At 48.6% G+C, this 24,576-nt stretch overlaps 1 protein-coding gene across 3 annotated transcripts in view; it reads left to right on the forward strand.

The window, feature by feature from the left end:
* The first annotated feature begins 1,525 nt into the window (after positions 1–1,525).
* Positions 1,526–24,576, forward strand: part of stx16 (syntaxin 16) — a 75,376-nt gene continuing 52,325 nt past the window's right edge. Inside the window, exons 1-5 of one of the 3 annotated variants that reach the window (XM_068000707.1) lie at positions 1,526–1,762; positions 18,817–18,924; positions 20,680–20,820; positions 21,768–21,930; positions 23,817–23,908. In XM_068000707.1, the coding sequence (XP_067856808.1) occupies positions 1,634–1,762; positions 18,817–18,924; positions 20,680–20,820; positions 21,768–21,930; positions 23,817–23,908 (633 nt within the window). In that variant the 5' untranslated portion in view covers positions 1,526–1,633. The remainder of the gene's footprint in view (positions 1,763–18,816; positions 18,925–20,679; positions 20,821–21,767; positions 21,931–23,816; positions 23,909–24,576) is intronic. The other 2 variants (XM_068000705.1, XM_068000706.1) reach the window with 2 other exon arrangements.

The following is a 24,576-nucleotide window of genomic DNA, read 5'->3' on the forward strand; positions in this document are numbered from 1 at the left end:
CGGCGCTCCCTCAGTACTGACCCTCCGACAGTGCAGCGCTCCCTCAGTACTGACCCTCGGACAGTGCAGCGCTCCCTCAGTACTGACCCTCAGACAGTGCAGCACTCCCTCAGTACTGACCCTCGGATAGTGCAGCACTCCCTCAGTACTGACCCTCGGATAGTGCAGCGCTCCCTCAGTACTGACCCTCGGATAGTGCAGCGCTCCCTCAGTACTGACCCTCCGACAGTGCAGCGCTCCCTCAGTACTGACCCTCCGACAGTGCGGCGCTCCCTCAGTACTGACCCTCCGACAGTGCGGCGCTCCCTCAGCACTGACCCTCCGACGGTGCGGCGCTCCCTCAGCACTGACCCTCCGACAGTGCGGCGCTCCCTCAGTACTGTCCCTCCGACAGTGCAGCGCTCCCTCAACACTGACCCTCCGACAGTGCGGCACTCCCTCAGTACTGACCCTCCGACAGTGCGGCGCTCCCTCAGCACTGACCCTCCGACAGTGCGGCGCTCCCTCAGCACTGACCCTCCGACAGTGCAGCACTCCCTCAGCATTGACCCTCCGACAGTGCAGCACTCCCTCAGTACTGACCCTCCGACAGTGCGGCGCTCCCTCAGTCCTGACCCTCCGACAGTGCGGCGCTCCCTCAGTACTGACCCTCCGACGGTGCGGCGCTCCCTCAGTACTGACCCTCCGACAGTGCAGCGCTCCCTCAGTACTGACCCTCCGACAGTGCGGCGCTCCCTCAGCACTGACCCTCCGACAGTGCGGCTCACCCTCAGTACTGACCCTCAGACAGTGCAGCACTCCCTCAGTACTGACCCTCCGACGGTGCGGCGCTCCCTCAGTACTGACCCTCCGACAGTGCGGCTCACCCTCAGTACTGACCCTCCGACAGTGCGGCGCTCCCTCAGCACTGACCCTCCGACAGTGCGGCGCTCCCTCAGCACTGACCCTCCGACAGTGCGGCTCACCCTCAGTACTGACCCTCCGACAGTGCGGCGCTCCCTCAGCACTGACCCTCCGACAGTGCGGCTCACCCTCAGTACTGACCCTCCGACAGTGCGGCGCTCCCTCAGCACTGACCCTCCGACAGTGCGGCGCTCCCTCAGTACTGACCCTCCGACAGTGCGGCTCACCCTCAGTACTGACCCTCCGACAGTGCGGCGCTCCCTCAGCACTGACCCTCCGACAGTGCGGCGCTCCCTCAGTACTGACCCTCCGACAGTGCGGCGCTCCCTCAGTACTGACCCTCCGACAGTGCGGCGCTCCCTCAGTACTGACCCTCCGACAGTGCAGCACTCCCTCAGTGCTGCACTGGAGTATCTGCCTCGATTATGTGCTCATATCTCTGGAGTGGGACTTGAACCCATGACCTCCTCACTCAGAGTGCTACCCACTGAGCCGCAGCATAGTGAGATTAAGAGCAAAGTGGCTGCACTGGGCGGGGGGGCACTGACGGTGTCGCCCGGCCCCTTTGCTTGGGCCGAAGTTGCTGTCGGTTTGTTTAGGAGGTGGCACGCGGTCCTCTGAAGTGTCCCCGGGTGCTTCATTCTTTCTCTTCCCCAGGAGGGGGGAGGCGGTGACGGAACGGGGGCCCGTGAGTAAAGTGAGGCCCAGGCTGCGGCCTCCCGTGGCTACCATGGCGACCCGGAGCCTGACGGACGCGTTTGTGCTGATGCGGAACCGAGCGGCCCAGAGCCGGCATCTGCTGGCGGAGCAAGTGAGTAATAAGCCGGGACAGGCCCTGGGCCGGAGCCGCGGCGCTGCGGTGAGTCCCAGTCCGAGTGCTCGTCTACTACCGGGGGGAGGGCAGAGGAACAGCAACTCGGGCCGGGCCTCGGGGACTGCTGAATATCAGTTTAAATATAAATATTGTCTTTATAAATAATTATATACAGGATCAGGGCACTGGATTATTATATATACAATTATATAGAGAGTTGGGCTCTGATTATACATAAATAATTATACACAGGGTCCAGGCTCTGATTATTATATAAATATAATATAGAGAGAGTCAGGGCACTGGGATTATATAAATATAATTATATACAGGGTCAAGGCTCTGATTATTATATAAATATAATATAGAGAGAGTCAGGGCACTGAATATTATATAAATATAATATACAGAGAGTCAGGGCACTGATTATTATATAAATATAATATACAGAGAGTCAGGGCACTGATTATTATATAAATATAATATACAGAGAGTCAGGGCACTGGGATTATTATATATAAATATAATTAAACACAGTGTCAAGGCTCTGATTATTATATATAAATATAATTAAACACAGTGTCAAGGCTCTGATTATTATATATAAATATAATTATATACAGGGTCAAGGCTCTGATTATTTCAATAAATATAATTATATATGATCAGGGCACTGGGATTATATATGAATATAAATATATACATGGGGTCAGGGGACTGGGATTATAAATAAATATAAACACAGGGTCAGGGGACTGGGATTATTATATATAAATATAAACACAGCCAGAAACAGCATTGTTTGTAGACATTTGTTTTGAAAAATCTTCATTTGAAGCAGTTTAAAGGTGTTTTTACAATGGTGAGATGGGTAGCTTCTGGCTCCACATTGTGGTTTGTCTTCGGCGTGTGGAAACTAGTGCTGGAAGCTCCCCACTCAAGGCTTTGTAAAAGCAGCTAAGTGTGTTTCCTCTCCAAGCCACACAGGCAGCCTAAAATTAACAAGCAATTACGGACCTGAGCAAGTAACTGCAATCACCTAAACTCCCATAGAACCTTCAAGGGACAGACCCCAGGTTAACACTGAAACCATACTCTAGACCCCAGCAATGCTACAGGACATCCACTGGTGGCTTTAATATCTAAAGTTATCTTACTGTTAAATTTACTCATAAATATGGTATTAAACGATAAATGAAATGTTTCTGATAACCTAAATTTTCTGGGGTGCTGAAACAGTTGGTTTAGGTGGAGTAGCCAGTGTATGTGTCACTCTTTGCTGTGAACCATTAAACTGGTACATTTGTAGTTGGTTCGACGACACTGTTTGTGTGACTGCTTGATTTCCAGTGCAGAATAAAATGAGGGGCTGGATAATACTCTGTTGATGTGATGAAGATACTGGGCAAGAGAGTGAAGAGAAAATGTACTGAAATCTCTGCAGGGGAGAGCACTGAATTTGGAAACATACTGCGCCTGCTCAGAAGTTGTTTGAACTATGGAGGAGGTTATCAGTGGTGCTGAAGGCACATTTGATTTGCAGTTATTTAATATGGTGGGTCGCTAATGGGGAGTGCACAGTTGATATAAATTGAGGGTTAGTAGCTAAGTAGTTTAATCAGTTTTCCATATTACAGAGAACAAAGGGCAACTTCAGAGGCATTGCCAATTTGTGATCTGTATGGTCTCTTGCGATGTGTGACTGTACTCCTGCCTTTTGGCTAAACTACCAAGAATTGGAGTTATGCTCGAGGGCCTGGCATTGGAGCCCAGTTTGGTATCAGCCCAGAGTTAGGATTCCCCCAGGATTGGGATTATGGTTAGTGTTAGAGCCAGTTTAGCATCAGCCCAGAGTTAGGATTCCCCCAGGATTGGGATTATGGTTAGTGTTGGAGCCAGTTTGGCATCAGCCTAGAGTCAGGTTCCCCCAGGATTGGGATTATGGTTAGTGTTAGAGCCAGTTTAGCATCAGCCCAGAGTTAGGATTCCCCCAGGATTGGGATTATGGTTAGTGTTAGAGCCAGTTTGGCATCAGCCCAGAGTTAGGATTCCCCCAGGATTGGGATTATGGTTAGTGTTAGAGCCAGTTTGGCATCAGCCCAGAGTTAGGATTCCCCCAGGATTGGGATTATGGTTAGTGTTAGAGCCAGTTTAGCATCAGCCCAGAGTTAGGATTCCCCCAGGATTGGGATTATGGTTAGTGTTGGAGCCAGTTTAGCATCAGCCCAGAGTTAGGATTCCCCCAGGATTGGGATTATGGTTAGTGTTGGAGCCAGTTTAGCATCAGCCCAGAGTTAGGATTCCCCCAGGATTGGGATTATGGTTAGTGTTGGAGCCAGTTTGGCATCAGCCTCGAGTCAGGTTCCCCCAGGATTGGGATTATGCTTGGTGTTTGAGCCAGATTGGCATCAGCCTGAGGCTGGAGTTATGCTTGATGGCCAGGGTAGTAGGAATACCCAAACTGTTGACATTGGAAGTAGATGAACATTTGCAGTGGGCACTGTGTACCTGAACAGTTGACGATAAGTGACTTAAGTCAGATAGTGAACACATGTTAATACTGCATGGAAACTGATGCAGTGCAAGAGAATGATCCACCCAAGTTCAGATAAGTGGAGCTTGGATAAACAGATTGCCAGTTCACCATCTCTTAGTGCAATCATTGAATTAGAAGCTGACTTTCTGCAGGTTGAATTGTTCGGGATAAGCTTTGGAATAGAATAGTTATGGATGCTAGTTGGCACTACTGTCTCGATAGCTCAAGGCGAAATTTGATGTTTCTTTGCTTAACTTCAAAAGGAACGAGAAATCTGAGGCCTGATGGGGGGATAACCGCTATAGACCCGTCAGCTCTCATTGTTTCAAAGCTGTAGTGTAGCCAATCCTTTTAAGAATGCACAGGTCTCATGCTGGCTTTACCAGTGCCAGATATATTGTTCTACTGGGTCTCCCCTGAGGTTGGCCTTAAAGAAAGAAAGAAAGAACTTGCATTTACATCGTGCCTTTCAGGACGTCACAAAGTGCTTTGCAGCCAATAAAGTACTTTTGAAGTATAGTCACTGTTGTAATGTAGGAAACTCAGCTGCCAATTTGCACACAGCAAGGTCCCACAAACAGCAATGTGATAATGATCAGATAACCTGTTTTAGTGATGCTGGTTGAAGGATAAATATTGGCCAGGACACCGGGGAGACCTCCCCTACTCTTCTTTGAAATGGTGTCATGGAATCTTTTATGTCCACCTCAGAGGGTAGACGGGGCCTCAGTTTAATACCTTCGACGGTGCAGCACTCCCTCAGTACTGCACTGGAATGTCAGCTTAGATTTTGTGCTTAAGCCTCTGGAATGGGACTCGAACCCACAACCTTCTGATTCACAGGCAAGAGTGCTACCCATCGGGCCACGGCTAACACCTTCGTTTCTGTTAGGGTTGTTGTCGGTTCACTGAGGAGTGGGAACCGTGGCTGATTATTTTTTTTTGTCCTCATCTCTGGCTCAGGGTCACTGATAATTGCAGCGCCTCAACTGGTATCCCAGCTGGAATTCGGTCACAGTGCAAACTGACTTTGGGTGTGCGGGCGAAGGGGAAGGGATCGAACCTGGGACTATCCCATGCTGTCGTACAACACCAGCTATGAACCCTGCCCAGAGCCTGTGCCGCTGACCTGTGAACCCTGCCCAGGCTTCTCCCAATGATCTAGCTACTAGGTCATTGGGAGAAGCCTGGGAACAAATCTCATAAAAAGGAGTCAAATTTTCCTCCTGTTGCAGACTAAGAGTTAATCACTGTAATAGAGAAAGGTTGCAACATAACTCAAAAGGTTTGAGGCAGCAGGAAGGAAATGAAAGGATTAGAGCTGTAGGGTTGATGTGTTGCTTCTCATCAAAACTAAAAGGCAGTTCTCACCAGGCTACTTGTTGAATGAATTATTTGAGGTGATGGTGCAGGATCTTTTAGAAACGGTATTTAAAATTCTGTTGCATTAATTGCCATTCCATTAATTGTCTTTTGATTCTCCATGCTGCCTGCTGACTGCAACAACTTTTTAAAAGCTGGTTTGGTTTATAGCTGAGAGTGACAGCAGCCTTGTGAATAATGCAGAATAATATTTGTTATAAATTAGCTCAGTGTTTGATATAATATCCCCACTTTTATTTGTGAAAACTGATATCAGTATTTTTCTGCCTTCTCTGCAAACAAATGTCAGTGCAGCATTGAGCTCAGGCCAGGAACCTGGCTTGAAACCCATGCCATTAGCCATTGGAACCTGTGCCGCTGACCCGCGCACCCTGCCCAGAACCTGTGCCGCTGACCCGCGCACCCTGCCCAGAACCTGTGCCGCTGACCCGCGCACCCTGCCCAGAACCTGTGCCGCTGACCCGCGCACCCTGCCCAGAACCTGTGCCGCTGACCCGCGCACCCTGCCCAGAACCTGTGCCGCTGACCCGCGCACCCTGCCCAGAACCTGTGCCGCTGACCCGCGCACCCTGCCCAGAACCTGTGCCGCTGACCCGCGCACCCTGCCCAGAACCTGCGCCGCTGACCCGCGCACCCTGCCCAGAACCTGTGCCGCTGACCCGCGCACCCTGCCCAGAACCTGCGCCGCTGACCCGCGCACCCTGCCCAGAACCTGTGCCGCTGACCCGCGCACCCTGCCCAGAACCTGTGCCGCTGACCCGCGCACCCTGCCCAGAACCTGTGCCGCTGACCCGCGCACCCTGCCCAGAACCTGTGCCGCTGACCCGCGCACCCTGCCCAGAACCTGTGCCGCTGACCCGCGCACCCTGCCCAGAACCTGTGCCGCTGACCCGCGCACCCTGCCCAGAACCTGTGCCGCTGACCCGCGCACCCTGCCCAGAACCTGTGCCGCTGACCCGCGCACCCTGCCCAGAACCTGTGCCGCTGACCCGCGCACCCTGCCCAGAACCTGTGCCGCTGACCCGCGCACCCTGCCCAGAACCTGTGCCGCTGACCCGCGCACCCTGCCCAGAACCTGTGCCGCTGACCCGCGCACCCTGCCCAGAACCTGTGCCGCTGACCCGCGCACCCTGCCCAGAACCTGTGCCGCTGACCCGCGCACCCTGCCCAGAACCTGTGCCGCTGACCCGCGCACCCTGCCCAGAACCTGTGCCGCTGACCCGCGCACCCTGCCCAGAACCTGTGCCGCTGACCCGCGCACCCTGCCCAGAACCTGTGCCGCTGACCCGCGCACCCTGCCCAGAACCTGTGCCGCTGACCCGCGCACCCTGCCCAGAACCTGTGCCGCTGACCCGCGCACCCTGCCCAGAACCTGTGCCGCTGACCCGCGCACCCTGCCCAGAACCTGTGCCGCTGACCCGCGCACCCTGCCCAGAACCTGTGCCGCTGACCCGCGCACCCTGCCCAGAACCTGTGCCGCTGACCCGCGCACCCTGCCCAGAACCTGTGCCGCTGACCCGCGCACCCTGCCCAGAACCTGTGCCGCTGACCCGCGCACCCTGCCCAGAACCTGTGCCGCTGACCCGCGCACCCTGCCCAGAACCTGTGCCGCTGACCCGCGCACCCTGCCCAGAACCTGTGCCGCTGACCCGCGCACCCTGCCCAGAACCTGTGCCGCTGACCCGCGCACCCTGCCCAGAACCTGTGCCGCTGACCCGCGCACCCTGCCCAGAACCTGTGCCGCTGACCCGCGCACCCTGCCCAGAACCTGTGCCGCTGACCCGCGCACCCTGCCCAGAACCTGTGCCGCTGACCCGCGCACCCTGCCCAGAACCTGTGCCGCTGACCCGCGCACCCTGCCCAGAACCTGTGCCGCTGACCCGCGCACCCTGCCCAGAACCTGTGCCGCTGACCCGCGCACCCTGCCCAGAACCTGTGCCGCTGACCCGCGCACCCTGCCCAGAACCTGTGCCGCTGACCCGCGCACCCTGCCCAGAACCTGTGCCGCTGACCCGCGCACCCTGCCCAGAACCTGTGCCGCTGACCCGCGCACCCTGCCCAGAACCTGTGCCGCTGACCCGCGCACCCTGCCCAGAACCTGTGCCGCTGACCCGCGCACCCTGCCCAGAACCTGTGCCGCTGACCCGCGCACCCTGCCCAGAACCTGTGCCGCTGACCCGCGCACCCTGCCCAGAACCTGTGCCGCTGACCCGCGCACCCTGCCCAGAACCTGTGCCGCTGACCCGCGCACCCTGCCCAGAACCTGTGCCGCTGACCCGCGCACCCTGCCCAGAACCTGTGCCGCTGACCCGCGCACCCTGCCCAGAACCTGTGCCGCTGACCCGCGCACCCTGCCCAGAACCTGTGCCGCTGACCCGCGCACCCTGCCCAGAACCTGTGCCGCTGACCCGCGCACCCAGCCCAGAACCTGTGCCGCTGACCCGCGCACCCTGCCCAGAACCTGTGCCGCTGACCCGCGCACCCTGCCCAGAACCTTTCCTGTTGGTCCGTGGACCCTGTCCTGTGAACCTGCTATATGAGTGATGTTAATAGCCAGCAGTGGAAATTAGCCAATGCCAACTTAGCAAATAATTGTAAATTTGTTGAGTATTGAAGTGACACAACAGAGCAATAATATAGGGAATGCTAAAATTGGTGATGTGTCTTTTGGATTCAGAAGAGGAAAAGTTAAGCAGGGTGTTTGCTGTCAATGATTATTCAGTAACCCCTGCTGACCTGATCTGACCCTATGAACTCCCGGTGCCGTCCCAGGTTGCTGTTAACCTCTTCTTAAATTATTCAGGGAAAAAAAAGTGTAATGTAAAGGGGGCAATTTGTTACTGATGCTTTTTTCTTGCTTATGACTGTAATATTTATCATACGCTCTGAAATACATTCTCCTGCTTTAATGTGTTTAAAATTAGCAGGGAGAGATTTAAAAGGAATTATCACTGTTGTCTCTGCTGGGTTTAATCACTGTACATTGTGGAATATGCTGTGTGTGTGTTGGTGCTGGTGTTTAATCACTGTACATTGTGGAATATGCTGTGTGTGTGTTGGTGCTGGTGTTTAATCACTGTACATTGTGGAATATGCTGTGTTGGTGCTAGTGTTTAATCACTGCGCTGTAGACGACCTCAGTGCCACACACAGTATATTGCACAATGCATATTAACCCTTTGGGGATTGTAGTTGCGGAACATTGGTCCTGGTCAAAATCAACAGTGGTCTGAGAGGCATGTGCGCACTTGTGGCAGATTTTAGGAGAAACCCCGAGTGCTGTCAGTGGGTCTAGACACTGGCCTTCTATATCTGTGACATAAACTCAGTCTACCCCAGACTAATGATCTGAAAGTTCCCTCTGGTGAATAGATATGCTCTTATGTGAAATGTGCTTAGAACAGTCTCAATCTATTTCCTAATGGGCGTGGCCACACAGCACAAACTACAGCTAAATTGCCCACCTCGTTTAGAGAGGCCATGGGATGGCTAGTGTGTAACTGTGGTAAAGGGCACAGTTCTAGGGTCTGGGCTAAGGCACATTGGGGCAGTGTAGAGGGAGCTTTACGCTGCCTTTAACCTGTGCTGTGATTGACTGGGAATGCTTGATGCTGGGTACAGGAAGTTTTTCCATTCTGCAGCATCAAGATCCGATGAGCAGGGGGAAAATAAAAGTCTCTGAGATGCTAATAGAGGACAGTCCTCAAAGGCTGCTTGTGTTAGCCAATCAAAATGCAATAACCAATTGATCGCAGGATCTCGCTGTGGCGAATGGTGATCCAGTTACCATGAGGAAGATGGGACGTATCCTTATGTTGTCTGCTTTAAAATTTGACTCTTCTTCCCCCCCCTCCTCTGCCTTCACCATTTAATTAAGAGAAGGACTGTGACTATGTGCTGTGCATGTTCCTGTTTGCATGGATGCCAAGACTGTTTCATGGAAATGTGTATTGTACAGAGTTCTGTTTAAGTAGTCTGAATCTGACATTGTCTGTTTACTTTATTTCTCTTGCATTAGTATGCAGCATTCTGTTACAAAGCATCTGAGAAAAAATAAAAAGAACATCAAAGAAATTTTTATAGCGCCTTTCACAACCACAGGATGTCCCAAAGCACTTTGCTGTCAGTGAAGTCCTTTTGAAGTGTAGTCACTGCTATAATGTAGGAAATACAGCAGCCAATTTGTGCACAACAAAGTCCCACAAACAGCAATGTGATAATTAACCAGTTTTTAATGATGTTGGTTGAGGGAAAACGCTCCTGCTCTTCTTTGAATAATGCCGTGGGATCTTTTACGTCCACCTGAGAGGGCAGACAGGGCCTCGGTTTAACGTCTCATCCGAAAGACAGCACCTCCGACAGCGCAGCACTCCTTCAGTATTGCACTGGAGTGTCAGCTTAGATTACGTGCTCACGTTTCCGGATGGAGTGCTTGAACCTCGGCCTTCTTATTCAGGGACGAGAGTTCTACCACTGAGCCAAGGCTGATCCTGGGGGGTGTTGCAGAGTGTCACAATGCCGTTTGTTATAGAATGCTAGTGATATAATTAGAGACCTTGCGTCAATCAGTTACAAATTGATAGCCTTTCTCTTTTTAGATGAAACTGCAGGTTTACTTCCAAAATAATTTTCCACTGGAGTTTTGAGGAGGGGGGAGGGTTTCTGGACAGTGTTGAGAGGTGTATCTGAGGAACATTATTGTACATTTAAAATATTGAAGAAACAGGTTGCACTTATATAGCACCTTTAACACTGAAAGGCGTCTGAATGCGCATCACGAGGTGCAATCAACAAAATGTCCTCTGAGCCAAAGAAGGAGATAAGTAAGGAGGGGTGACCAAAAGCTTGTTCAAAAGTGGGTTTTAAGGAGGGTTTTAAAGGAGGAAAGGGTGATGGAAAGTTGGAGGAGCTTAGGGAGGGAATTACAGATTGTGGGGCTGAAGGCACAGCTGCCAATTGTGGGGAGAAGGGGTGTGGGTTGCATGAGGCCAGGGTCAGAGGAAGGTAGAGTTCGGGTCAGGGGTTGTAGGGATACAGGAGGTTACAGATATAGGGAGGGTCGAGGCTATAAAGGGATTTAAACACAAGGATCAGAATTAGAGGGATTGGGGACCTGGAGCCAATGTAGGTTCAACAAGGACAGCAGTGATGGGACTATGTGTGATGTAGGCCATGAGCAACATAGAATTGCATAGAATTTACAGCACAGAAACAGGCCATTCAGCCCAACTTGCCCATGCCGGTGTTTGTGCTCCACATGAGCATTCTCCCTCCCTAGTTCATCAAACCCCATCAGCATATCCTTCTATTCCTTTCTCCCTTGTTTGTTTATCTAGCTTCCCCTTAAATGCATCTATGCTATTTGCCTCAACCACTCCTTGTGGTAGCAAGTTCCACATTCTCACCACTCTCTGGATAAAAAAGTTTTCCTAAATTCCTTATTGGATTTATTAATAACAATTTTATATTTATGACCCCTAGTTTTGGACTCCCCACAAGTGGAAAAATCGGCAGAGCTTTGTATGTGCTGAAGTTTAGAGGGTGGAGGTTGAGAGGTATCAATGAGGGTTTTAGTAGCAAAAGGGTGAGGTAGAGGTGGATCTGGAGTCGGAAACTCAGTTCGTGGTCAAATAGGTCAGGGAGGCTGCCAACAGTTTGGTTCAGCCTGAGACAGTGCCTGGAGTCTGGGATAGGAACGTAGGAACTGTTGTGGGAGCTGAAGACGATGGCTTTGGTCTTCCTGATATTTAGCTGGAGGAAATTGTGGTTCATCCAAGATTGGATGTTGGGCAAGCAGTCTGACAGCACAGAGGCAGCGGAGGGGTTAAGAGAGCTGGTGGAGAGGTAGAGCTGGATATCATTGGTGCTTCTCTGGAAGTTACATCGAAACTACAGCACAGAAACAGGCCATTCGGCCCAACTGGTCTGTGCCGGTATTTGTGCTCCACATGAGCCTCCTTCCTCCCTACTTCATCTCACCCTATCAGGATACCTTTCTATTCCTTTTTCCCCAATGCGTTTATCCAGCTTCCCCTTAAATGTATCTGTTATTTGCCTCAAATACTCCTTGTGATGGCGCGTTCAACATTCTAATCACTCTCTGGGTAAAGAGGTTTCTCCTGAATTCCCTATTGGATTTATTAGTGACAGTTTTATATTTATGACCTTTAGTTTTGGACTCCCGCAAAAATGGAAAGATATTCTCTCTGTCTACCCTATCAAACCTTTCATTATCTTAAAGACCTCTATCAGGTCACCCCTCAGCCTTCTCTTTTTCTAGAGAAGAGTCCCTGCCTGTTCATCCTTTCGTGGTAAGTATATCTTCTCAGTTCTGGTATCATCATTGTGAATCTTTTTTGCACCCTCTCCAATGCATCTATATTTTTTTTATAATATGGAGACCAGAACTGTGCCAAATACTCCAAGTGTGGTCATAGGAACAGGCGTAGGCCATTTAGCCCCTCAAGCCTGTTCCGCCATTCAATGAGATCATGGCTGATCTGTGACCTAACTCCATATACCCACTGTAGCCCGAATATCCTGTAATACCTTTGGTTAACAAAAATAACTGCAGTTCTATACAAGTTTAACATAACTTCTTTGCTTTTCAATTCTATCCCTCTAGAAATTAATCCTAGTGCTTGATTTGCCTTTTTTATGGACTTATTAATCTGCGTTGCTACTTTTAGTGATTTGTGTATCTGTACCCCCTTACCCCTCTGCTCCTTTATCCCGTTTAGACTCTTATTGTCCAAGCAATATCTGGCCTCCTTATTCTTCCTACCAAAATGTACCACCTCACACTTATCTATATTGAAATTCATTTGCCAATTACATGGCCGTTCTGCAAGTTTATTAATGTCTTCTTGCATTTTGATGCATTCTTCCTTTGTATTGACTACACCCCCAATTTGGTGTCCTCTGCAAATTTTGAAATTGTACTTCTGATTCCTGAATCCAAATCATTTATGTAAATTATGAACAACAGTGGTCCCAGCACCGATCCTTGTGGAACACCACTTCCCACCTTTTGCCAGTCTGAGTAGCTACCTTTAACCCTTACTCTCTGTTTCTTGTTTTGTAGCCAACTTGCTATTCATTCTGCTAACTGTCCCCTGACTCCATATACTCTGACCTTGGTCATGAGTCTACTATGCGGTACCTTATCGAAAGCCTTTTGAAAATCCAAATATATTACATCTACTGCATTACCCTTATCTACTCTTTCTGTTACTTCTTCAAAGAATTCAATAAGGTTGGTCAAGCATGCATTTCCCTTCTGGTGGTGGTGAGCCGCCTTCTTGAACCCCTGCAGTCCATGTGGTGAAGGTTCTCCCACAGTGCTGTTAGGTCGGGAGCTCCAGGATTTTGACCCAGCGACGATGAAGGAACGGCGATATATTTCCAAGTCAGGATGGTGTGTGACTTGGAGGGGAACGTGCAGGTGGTGGTGGTGTTCCCATGTGCCTGCTGCACTTGTCCTCCTAGGTGGTAGAGGTCGTGGGTTTGGGAGGTGCTGTCGAAGAAGCCTTGGCGAGTTGCTGCAGTGCATCCTGTGGATGAGGTGCCAATCAAGCGGGCTGCTTTGTCCTGGATGGTGTTGAGCTTCTTGAGTGTTGTTGGAGCTGGACTCATCCAGGCAAGTGGAGAGTATTCCATCACACTCCTGACTTGTGCCTTGTAGATGGTGGAAAGGCTTTGGGGAGTCAGGAGGTGAGTCACTCGCCGCAGAATACCCAGCCTCTGACCTGCTGTTGCAGCCACAGTATTTATATGGCTGGTCCAGTTAAGTTTCTGGTCAATGGTGACCCCCAGGATGTTGATGGGGGATTTGGCGATGGTAATGCCATTGAATGTCAAGGGGAGGTGGTTAGATTCTCTCATTGGAGATGGTCATTGCCTGGCACTTGTCTGGCGTGAATGTTACTCGCCACTTATCAGCCCAAGCCTGTATGTTGTCCAGGTCTTGCTGCGTGCAGGTACGGACTGCTTCATTATCTGAGGGTTTGCAAATGGAACTGAACACTGTGCAATCGTCAGCGAACATCCCCATTTCTGACCTTATGACGGAGGGAAGGTCATTGATGAAGCAGCTGAAGATGGTTGGGCCTAGGACACTGCCCTGAGGAACTCCTGCAGCAATGTCCTGGGGCTGAGATGATTGGCCTCCAACAACCACTACCATGTCCCTTTGTGCTAGGTATGACTCCAGCCACTGGAGAGTTTTCCCCCTGATTCCCATTGACTTCAATTTTACTAGGGCTCCTTGGTGCCACACTTGGTCAAATGCTGCCTTGATTCCTGGGATGAAAGGGTTGTCCTATGAGGAGAGATTGAGTAGAATGGGCCTATATTCTCTGGAGTTTAGAAGAATGAGAGGTGATCTCATTGAGACACATAAGATTCTGAGAGGGCTTCACAGGGTAGATGCTGAGAGGTTGTTTCTCCTGGCTAGAGACTCTAGAACTAGGGGGCATAGTCTCAGGATAAGGATTTGGCCATTTAGAACTGAGATGAAGAGGAATTTCTACACTCAGAGGGTTGTGAATCTTTGGAATTCTCAACCCCAGAGGGCATTGGATGCTCAGTCGTTGAGTATATTCAAGGCTGAGATTGATGGATATTTGGACACTAAGGGAATCAAGGGATATGGGAATAGAGGAAAGTGGAGCTGAGATCAAAGATTCACCATGATCTTATTGAATGGCAGAACAGGCTCGAGGGGCCGTATGGCCTACTCCTGCTCCTATTTCTTATGTTCTCTCTGGTAAATACTGAGGCAAAGTAACCATTCAATATTTCTGCCATTGCGCTGTTATTACCTGTGAGTTTGTCTTGTGCATCCCTTAGTGGCCCTATCCCTATCCTGATTTTCCTTTTGTTATTTATGTGTCTGTAGAATACTTTATTATTTCTTTTTATATTCCTTGATAATTTAATCTCGTAGTTTCCCTTTGCTTCCCTAATCGTTTATTTGACTTCTTTCCTAACCTCTTCGTATTCCCTTTTGTCATCCTTTCCTTTATTGTCTATGTACTTAGCGTATGCCTTTTCCTTTAGTTTCAATTTTATCCATATCTCTTCAGTCATCCATGGTGTTTCATTATTGGCTAGTTTGTTCTTGCTTTTTAGAGGAATATATTTCTCCACATGTCTGCAGATGATGTACCAAGGTGCAGATGTTTAGGAGATAACCAAATCTGATAAACCTAATCTACAGCTGCCAAACCCTCCGTGCACAGAGTGTAAAGTTCATGAAGAGAGCAGCCTGCCAAAAGTGACGGTGAACTGTGCTGATTGGTACAGGTACAGTGTCACTAACTGTAAGCTTCTAATCACATCATTTGAGAGAGTCCCATTTGGAAACTATATATTAACATTCTGGCAAAGAGAGCCTGGATCTTTGTGCAAGATTAAACAACCATAACCAGAAAACCTCTCCGTTTGAAAAAAAACAAAACTCTTGAACGCTTAACATCCCCACTCCAGCACATAAGCACGTAATCTAGGCTAACACTTCAGTGCAGTGCTGTAGGAATGCTGCACTGTCAGAGGTGCTATCTTTCAGATGAGCTGTTAAACGTCTGCCTGTTCAGGTGGATGTTGAAGATCCCTCGGCACTATTTTGACAAAGAGCAGGGGAGTTCTTCTGGTGTCACGGTTAACATTCCTCTCCAACCAACTCCTTAAAAAAGTAGATTAAATGGGTCATTTATCTTGTACTGTATGTGGGATGTTGCTGTTCGCAAGATGGCTACTGCATTTGCCCATATGATGGAAACTGCATTTCAAAAGTAATTTACTGCCGGTGAAGAATTTTGGGATGTTTCTGAGAGATGTGACAAGGTGCTATATAAATGTAAGTCTTTTCAAGCAGCAAATGCTACTGCTATCAGTGAGTCTATCTATGAGGAGCTATTGAGGCTAACATATTATGATAAATTATTAAGTTCTTAGTCCAGCTTTCATTCTGCAGATGAATTCAGCTGGCTTACCCCAGTCTCAGTAAACCCCTCAGCCAGATCCCTCAATTACATCACCTGTACACATAGTTTAATTAATCTAACCTCAGTAGAAGTGCTCCATCCTCCCCCCTCTGCATTATAAATAAGACGGGAATAAGGAAAGTCCCTGGATGTCATTGTGCAGTATAGTTTTGTTTTCTCTAGATAAAGTGAGCTGGCTGTTCTTTCCATTGGGCCTGGTGCAACTGCATTGACACATGGTTACAGTCCTTACTGGGGTGCTGGTCTCTGTTAATTTACTGTCTGCTGTGTGTTTTTTTTCTTGCTGTCTGATCTGACCACCTGTGTCTGTTTCCTCTGTTCTGGTCTCCCTGGTTGGCTGGGGTTTGATGGATGCTACCAATCGCTGCAGGAGTTGGATGAGGTACTGTCCAATTTATCATTCATAAACTGCTAAGGGCGAGGCTTTTGGTGCTGACGCCCAGTTTAATCTTGTGCTCAAAATTCACACTTAACAGGAATTCCTAAATGGCTTGGAGATATTTACTCCTGGATTTCAAGGTATTAAAAATCCCACCTCTGCCGCTAATGGTCTTTGATATGAAACATTACCCCACCCCACAGGCATACACCAAATGAGAGATCTCCGTTGGATCAACACTAATGGGAGTTTACTATGTTTATACACAGAAGCTGCCCAATGTTGTCTCGTATCCAACAACATGGTTTGATCTATTTTATATGATGTACTCATGCTTGGTATGCACCCTCTGTGTTCTGCTTGACCCTGAGCTGGCAATGTTAGCTTGCATCTGGTCAGTTACCAACACTTCTTTGTGTCTAAAATTTGCTTACCTGTGCCCTCTGCTGTTGAAACCCACGTCCGTACTCTCATCGTTGCAAGTTCTGATTTCTTGAATGCTGCCCCAGGGAGCATCCCCCCACTCCATTCACTGCAGAATTCTGCAGCCAGGGTCCTGTCCTGTTCGAAGTCCCACACACCCATCACCCCTGCTCTTGCTATGTTCCGCAGGCACCCTGCCCCCCTAGTATGTCAGCTTCCACATCCTTGCCCTCATTTTCAAATCCCTTCATGGTCTCGCTGCATCTTTTTCCGGTGATCTTGTCCAATGCGACCTGTATCCTCTCTTACTCTGACTTTAGATTACTGCTCGGTGCCTGCTCTCTCCACTCCACCATCTGAGGCCGATCAGTGTCAGTACCCCTTTCTTTCGGACCTTCTCCCCACACTGTCATTTCCCTCGCTCCCTTCAGAAACCTCTTTCAGGAAGCTCCTAAAACCACCCGCTTTAACTTTGCTTTGGCTCCCCTGCCTTTCCCCATATTCTTCCCCCCCCGCCCCCCCCCCCCCCACCCCGAGTAAGTTGCGCCAAGAGGTTCTTCTAAATGCGGAATGGTAGATAAATACAAGTTATTGGCGTGACTAGAACAGCCCCTGGCAGATGATGTTCTCTAATATCAGTGACCCATATTTGACTATCTGAGAGATGGTGCCTGAACGCTAGAACCGGGAGAGTTCCTTCTTCCTGAAACTTTACCAGCCTTTTACTGTTTCTTTTCTAGGATTAACTTTGTGTGTTGCAGTGCCCCTGATACAACTTGTTTGGACTTGCTGGTGGCTCCTTCATTAAGAGAAACCTCACTGTGTAGCCTTCTGTGCTGCAGTGTGTCCCAGACTGTAAAGAGGGTGTTGAATATTTTAATGGAATTTTTATATTGTCCCTTGTGGAGAGGGTGGTGCTTGAGCAGAAATATACAGTGAGTGGGATTAACTTGGTAGAGGGAGCCTCAGAATGGAAGCTGTAGGGGGGATGGTGGACCCTTCACTCTCGGTGTCTGGGAACACTGGGATATTTCACTGGACCAGTCGAGTGGAGATGGAGTCTCTGGGGGTGCCTTTACAGCTCTACAGTGTGCTGGTGTGTCCACACTTGTGTTCAGTTCTGCTCACCATGCTACAAAAAGAACATATACAGACATTGGAAAGGGTGCAGAGAAGGACTGATCCCCAGTGTAAAAGGAGTTGAGCGTTGAAGAAAGACAAGAGCTTAATCTCTCTAGCCTGGACGGGAGGAGGTTGGGTGGGGGTTATGGGGATGATCTAAATTGTATTAAATGGTATAGAGAATGTAAATCTAGAATATTACTTTAACTTTGGTCAGGAAGGTAGGACCAAAGATTAATTAGTGGAAGCTAAAATTAATATTAAGAACTTCTTTACTCAAAGAATAAAAACATGTTTGGAATAGTTAGGAGCGTTCACAATGTAGTTGGAGTCTAAACTGGGAGAGTTAGTTAGGGATGAGTTTCATGGACTGAATGGGCAGGTGTCTGTGGGACTGCGACTGCAGTGAAACAGATATCACATTCCATCTCCAGTGGATATGGGGGGGCGGGGATCACAGCCTCGGGGTTTCTGGGGGTTGGGGGCACCATTTTGAGCTGTTCCACTGGGAAGTGCTGACAGTGCTAGAGTGTCCATGGAGGAGGGGGGAAATGGGTGACAATGTTCCAAGGGTTTGGCCGATCCATACTTGGTGTGATTATGTCACTGAATTGAAATGTAATTGGAGATAAGTTAAGGAACGACACCCCAGTTGTTTCCTAATGTAACGACTTACCTTTAAGTGTGCCATCAACCAACCCATCTCCCATCCACCCAACCAACTGTGATTTAACTCTCTGGAATTCGACAGATTCTCAGAATGTACATTTAGGGAGCTGTAGCAGACACTTTCCTTTGTAAATAGGTGCAGTTGAAACACTGTGGCAGAACCTGCCCAAACTGTGGTGCCTGAAGCTTGTCTGGGCTCCATGTCTCCTGCGATTTATTTTGTCTCCGATATTTTCCGTTTTCTTCCACTCTCCGTTGACCTTGGAAGTAGGGGACTGTATATCAGCTGATGAAAGCTGGTATAGTAACAAGAAAAGATTACACATCAGAGAGTCTGTGCTTTGGAAAATCCATTGCAAAGCATGGAGCGTTCTGTGTGCAGGAACCATAAATTATGTTAAATTAATTTTTCCATCAGAAGATAATTGACCACATTAAAAGACCTAAGTAATAATTCCACACGGGCTGGTACCTCTGAGTATCGGGCAGTAACGTGCAAGATGTGCAGTCAGAAAGCGTTGTTGGTGTTTGCCTGCTGTGTTGTAGGAGGGCACTGACTGTGTGTGTGCCTTGTTGACAGATTGCCGATGATCGCATGGCCTTGGTGTCTGGGATCAGCCTGGATCCAGAAGCTGCAATTGGCATCACCAAGAGACTGCCTCCGAAATGGGTGGACGGAGTGGAGCAAGTAAGTGACCAGTTCATCGCCGGGTGATGCAGCCTCTGCAGGGTTGGGGTTATACTGGGAAAGTTAGAGGGGCATTCGGGGTAATGTAAGTATGATAGATAGTGAATATTCAGGGACCTTGTAATCAATGGGTGTCTGGGGGCACCCTATAATCAACTATGGGTCTCGGAGGAGGGTCTCTCTGTAAGGGAGTGGAAGGCTTCCTAAAATCAATGTCTGTTGGAAGGGTGAAGGAAAGAGAGCTTCCTATATTCAGCCGGGGAATGGTGAGACTCCCTGTAATCAGTGCGTGTGTCAGGGGAGGGGTCTGTCGGGGTTTGGGAGACTGTCTAATCAACAACAACAACCTGCATTTATATAGCACCTTTAATGTAGTAAAACGTCCCAAGGCGCTTCACAGGAGTGTTAGCAGACAAAATTTGATATCGAGCCACGTAATGAGATATTAGGGAAGGTAAAAGAGGTAGGTTTTAAGGAGCGTCTTAAATGAACATTGAGAGGCGGAGAGGTTTATGGAGGGAATTCCAGAGCTTAGGGCCTAGGCAGCTGAAGGCACAGCCGCGAATGGAGGGGCGAAGGAAATCGGGGATGTGTAAGAGGCCAGATTGGGGAATTCGCAGAGTTCTCAGAGGGTTGTAGGGCTGGTGGAGGTTACAGAGTTAGGGAGGGGAGAGGCCATGGAGGGGTTTGAACTCTGATGAGAATTTTAAATTTGAGACGTTGCTGAACTGGGAGCCAATACAGGTCAGTGAGCACAGGGGTGATGGGTGAGCGAGACTTGGTGCAAGTTAGGATAATGGGAAGCGGAGCTTTGGATGAGCTAAAGTTTATGGAGGGTAGAAGATGGGCAGCCAGCCAGGAGAGTATTGGAATAGTCAAGTCTAGAGGAGACAAAGGCATGGATGACTGTTTCAGCAGCAGATGAGCTGAGGCGGGGTGGAGATGGGTGATGTTACGGAGATGGAAGTAGGCATTCTTGATGGTGGAGAGGATATGTGGTTGGAAGCTCAGCTCAGGATCAAATTGGACACCGAGGTTGCGAACAGTCTGGTTCAGCCTCAGGCAGTAGCCAGGGAAAGGAATGTAGTCGGTGGCTAGGGAACAGGGTTTGTGGTGGGGGCCGAAGACAATGGCTTTGGTCTTCCCAATATTTAATTGGAGGAAGTCTCTGCCATGTAGGACAAGCAGCGTGACAAATCAGAGGTAGTGGAGAGGTCGAGGGAGGTGGTGGTGAGGTAGAGCTGGGTGTCGTCAGTGTACATGTAGAATATGATGTTTTTCCGGATGATGTTGCTGAGGGGCACCATGTAGATGAGAAATAGGAGGGGCCAAGGATAGATCCTTGGGGGACTCCAGAGGCAACGGTGCAGGGGTGGGAAGAGAAGTCATTGCAGGAGATTCTCTGGCTCCGACTGGATAGATAAGAATGGAACCAGGCGAGCACAGTCCCTCCCTGCTGGACGACGGAGGAGAGGCGTTGGAGGAGGATGGTGCGGTCAACCATTTCAAAGGCTGCAGACAGGTCGAGAAGGATGAGGAGGGATAGTTTACCACGGTCACAGTCACATAGGATGTCATTTGTGATTTTGATAAGAGCCGTTTCAGTACTGTGGTAGGGGCGGAAACCTGATTGGAGGGGTTCAGATCAGTGCATGTCTGGAGGGGTGTGTCAGGGATTGGGGAGACTCCCTGTTTGGTGAAGTGTGTTGCAGATTGAGATGTTGACATGTTTTTATTCTCTCTGTTTCCTTTCAGATTCAGTTTGACATCACCAGAATAAAACAGAAGATGAAGGAGCTGGCCAGTTTACACGACAAGTACCTGAACCGGCCGACACTGGACGATAGCAGTGAGGAGGAGCATGCTATAGAAATCACCACACAGGAAATAACACAGGTCTGGAAAACCTCTGCACCAAGGCAGCATTAATGGGGGGGGAGACACCCCGGGGGTCAGGAGGGGGAGGAAATAGAGTATGATATGGCCTCCGCTTTAATCAGTAACCAATCCTAGAATGTTCCATGCCACTCGGCCTATCACGTCTGCCCTAATGTTCTTCTCCATTTGAGCCACCTAGTCTAATCCCACTCTTCTGTTCACTCCCCATACCTTTTAACATGCCTATTTGTCAAGCAGCTATGTAACTCCCTTTTAAAAGAATGTATGAACTCTGCTTCAACACTGCCGACTTCTACAGGAACTTCACCAGCTGGCTTCGGTTGACCAAGTGTGCCCATTCCCAGTTTAAATTGTTTGTGTGTATGTGACTCATTTCATTTTTACAGTAGTCGTGCTCCTTATGTACTACTGCTGCACATATCTGTATTGCTAGACAATCCTGCCAAGCCCACTACAGCTTGCTGTCTCAATTACCAGCACTCTTAACAGTGACAGGCGTATAACTTTTCCAGAGGCAGAACATCAATGCTAAAAGCAGGAGGTGACACGGGAGAGGATAAATTTCCGCCGGGGTTTGTTTGCCGTAACTTTGGCTGCAGAAACACCGCAAAAACAGTATTTACGCCGTTTTTCCAGGGATTCTGCAGCTCTTGCCAAAGTTACAGCTGACAGCCCCTGCAGAAATTGAGGCCCAGAGAGGTGTGCTAAAGTACAGTGTGCACATGTATATCAAACACGCATGGTTAAATTCTTACCCTTTAGGTACAGGCTCATTCTTGAATAAGGCAGCCAAGGATTAGTTAAAGCAAGTCTATTCTACATTCACACAATAGACGTGTTTCTGTACGACGGTAAACTTTCCCAGGTTTAAGTCACTTAATGCTGTGCTGGGAGGTGGATTGGATGCCCTAACCTTTCTGTTACTGCTTCACTTTTATCTTCAGATGTTCCACAGGTGTCAGCGATCAGTGCAGAGCTTGCAGAACAAATGGCGCAGCTGCACAGAGCAGGAAGAACGGGTCCTTCGAAACGTTGTGTCCTCTCTAGCACAAGCTCTTCAAGATCTGTCGACCAACTTTCGACACGCCCAGTCCAGCTATCTCAAACGTAAGCAGCCATGGTCGGGGAAACACTCTGGTCCAAATGTTATTGTTTGAGTGCCGTTGGTCACCTGTTCTGTAAGGGTACGAGCAGTATTGTCTAGGACAGTGAAGGGGTTTGTATTGATTAGTAATGCCTCATGTATGGGGGCAGGGCCAAAGGTCTTCACCAATTTGAAAGCTGGCTGAGGTTAATTAAGTTAGCTCTAGCAGTTGACAAGCAGGAACAATGCTACTGTAAGTACTAAGTCTGCTTTGGCATAAAAGTCGTTCTTGTATAGAATCTTATAGCACGGAAGGAAGCTATTCGGCCCATCATGCCTGTGTTGGCTCTTTGAAAGAGCTATCCAATTAGTCCCACTTCCCCGCTCTTTTCCCATAGCCCTGCAAACTTTTCCTTTTCAAGTATATATCCTTTTGAAAGTTATTATTGAATCTGCTTCCACCACCCTTTCAGGCAGTGCATTCCAGATCATTACAACTCGCAGTGTAAAAAAAATTTCTCCTCCTCTCCCCTCTGGTTCTTTTGCCAATTATCTTAAATCTATACCCTCTCCAAGGCCTTGACATCCTTCCTAAAGTGTGGTGCTCAGAATTGGACACAATACTCCAGCTGAGGCCTAATCAGTGATTTATAAAGGTTTAGCTTAACTTCATTGCTGTTATACTCGTGCCTCTATTTATGAGACCACAGATCCCACATACATACTTGGGGATTTTGAAATGATTCTTCAGGGACAATATATGTAGTGTGTTGTAAGCTGTGTAACAGTTGCTATGTTTTAACAAATGTGCACATACAAACTTGGTGTCCCTGAGATAAACCCTCATCACCTGGTGTAAAGTGATGTGTGCCTGCAGATTTACCTTCATGTTGAAAACCCCTAATTCCTCAGCACCCTCCGCTAGGGAGGGGGTGGGAAATCGGCCAGGGTTTGCACTCCTCATCGCTGTCCGGCAACCCCTCTGTAAAGTGTACATGTGTGAGAATGACAGGCAAAGACGGGATTTGGCTTGGCTGTGATGCATTCCTTGGTAGAATAGCTTTCCGGCATTCACTGTTCAACCGTACACATGGAGAATGACTAAGGAGCACTGTGTACAGTTTTGGCCTCCTTATCTAAGGAAGGATAATACTTGCCTTAGAGGCTGTGCAACAAAGGTTCACTAGATTGATTCTTGGAATGAGAGGGTTCTCTTATGAGGAGAGATTGAGTAGAATGGGCCTATATTCTCTGGAGTTTAGAAGAATGAGAGGTGATCTCATTGAAACGTATAAGATTCTGAGAGGGCTTGACAGGGTAGATGCTGAGAGGCTGTTTCCCTGGCTGGAGAGTCTAGAACTAGGGGGTCATAGTCTCAGGATAAGGGGTCAGCCATTTAGGACTGAGATGAGGAGGAATTTCGTCACTCGGAGGGTTGTGAATTTTTGGAATTCTCTACCCCGGAGGGCTGTGTTTTGCTGAGTCGTTGAGTATATTCAAGGCTGAGATAGATAGATTTTTGGCTCTAGGGGAGTCAAGGGATATGGGGATTGGGCGGGAAAGTGGAGTTGAGGTCGAAGATCAGCCATGATCTTATTGAATGGCAGAGCAGGCTCGAGGGGCCGTATGGCCTACTCCTGCTCCTATTTCTTATTTTTTCTTATGTCCTTATGTTTTACTTGGGTGAGGAATTGCAGGCTGCTAGTATCCTTAGCCCAGCAAGATTCAGCACCTTAAGGTGATAATGGAGGAGGTTGCAAGAGAGTACTGGAACTTTTCCTGTTTTATTTTAACCCTGCAAAATGTGACCCTGTCCTGAATCAGTGAATGGACCATAAAGATTCCATGTTTTATTTATATTTCCCAGGTTTTCTCCCTTCCATTTACAGGATTTTTTGTTTTGTCACAGGTTTGAAGAATCGAGAGGAAAGGTCCAAACACTTTTTTGACACGTCGGTGCCACTAATGGATGATGGTGAAGACAATAGCCTTTATGACAAGGTGGGCATACTGATCACTGGGATAGTGCTGCAGAGATACCGATCAAACATACTTGTGTTATTCGGCCCCACTAAGCTTAGTGACCTAGCAAGTCACTCAATTCAGGGCAGCTAGGGATGGGCAATAAATGCCGGCTTTGCCAGCCATGCCCACTTCCCGAGAATGAATTTTTAAAAAAGATCCTCAGACAGAGAGCTGTGTAACAAGGGTCCGTGTAACAGTTGAGTTTTAATAAAGGTTGAAAAGTTGCTTTTATGCTGTGTGAGACCCGGCACCGTCTGTTCCCAATATGCAGGGCTCACGCAACTGGCTGCAACCCGAAAATAAACCTGCTGGGTTTGTGAAGTCTGGCCGCTGGTAAGACTCGGTGAAATTCCTATCCTTCCGGCAGCAGGCTTCAGCAAATCCCAGCCAACGTACCTGGAGGTGCTCGTACTGGTCTGACGTAGTATAAAAGCAGCTCGATGTACTAACGGTTAGTTAGCGTTGTTTGCATCTAACTAGATATGCTTTTTTGTTGGTGTGAGGCATATTATTATTGTTCTGGTCATTCAGGTGCAGTGTGTAACGTTCTGTGTGTTCAAGGCATCTGTCAAGTTTATAAAAACCGTAAATCCTCAAAATGAAGGCCCAAGGCGTAGCATGCTCCACTTTTATGGGAACTTTGC

This window comes from Heptranchias perlo, chromosome 19 (assembly GCF_035084215.1).
Source record: "Heptranchias perlo isolate sHepPer1 chromosome 19, sHepPer1.hap1, whole genome shotgun sequence".
NCBI lineage: Eukaryota > Metazoa > Chordata > Chondrichthyes > Hexanchiformes > Hexanchidae > Heptranchias > Heptranchias perlo.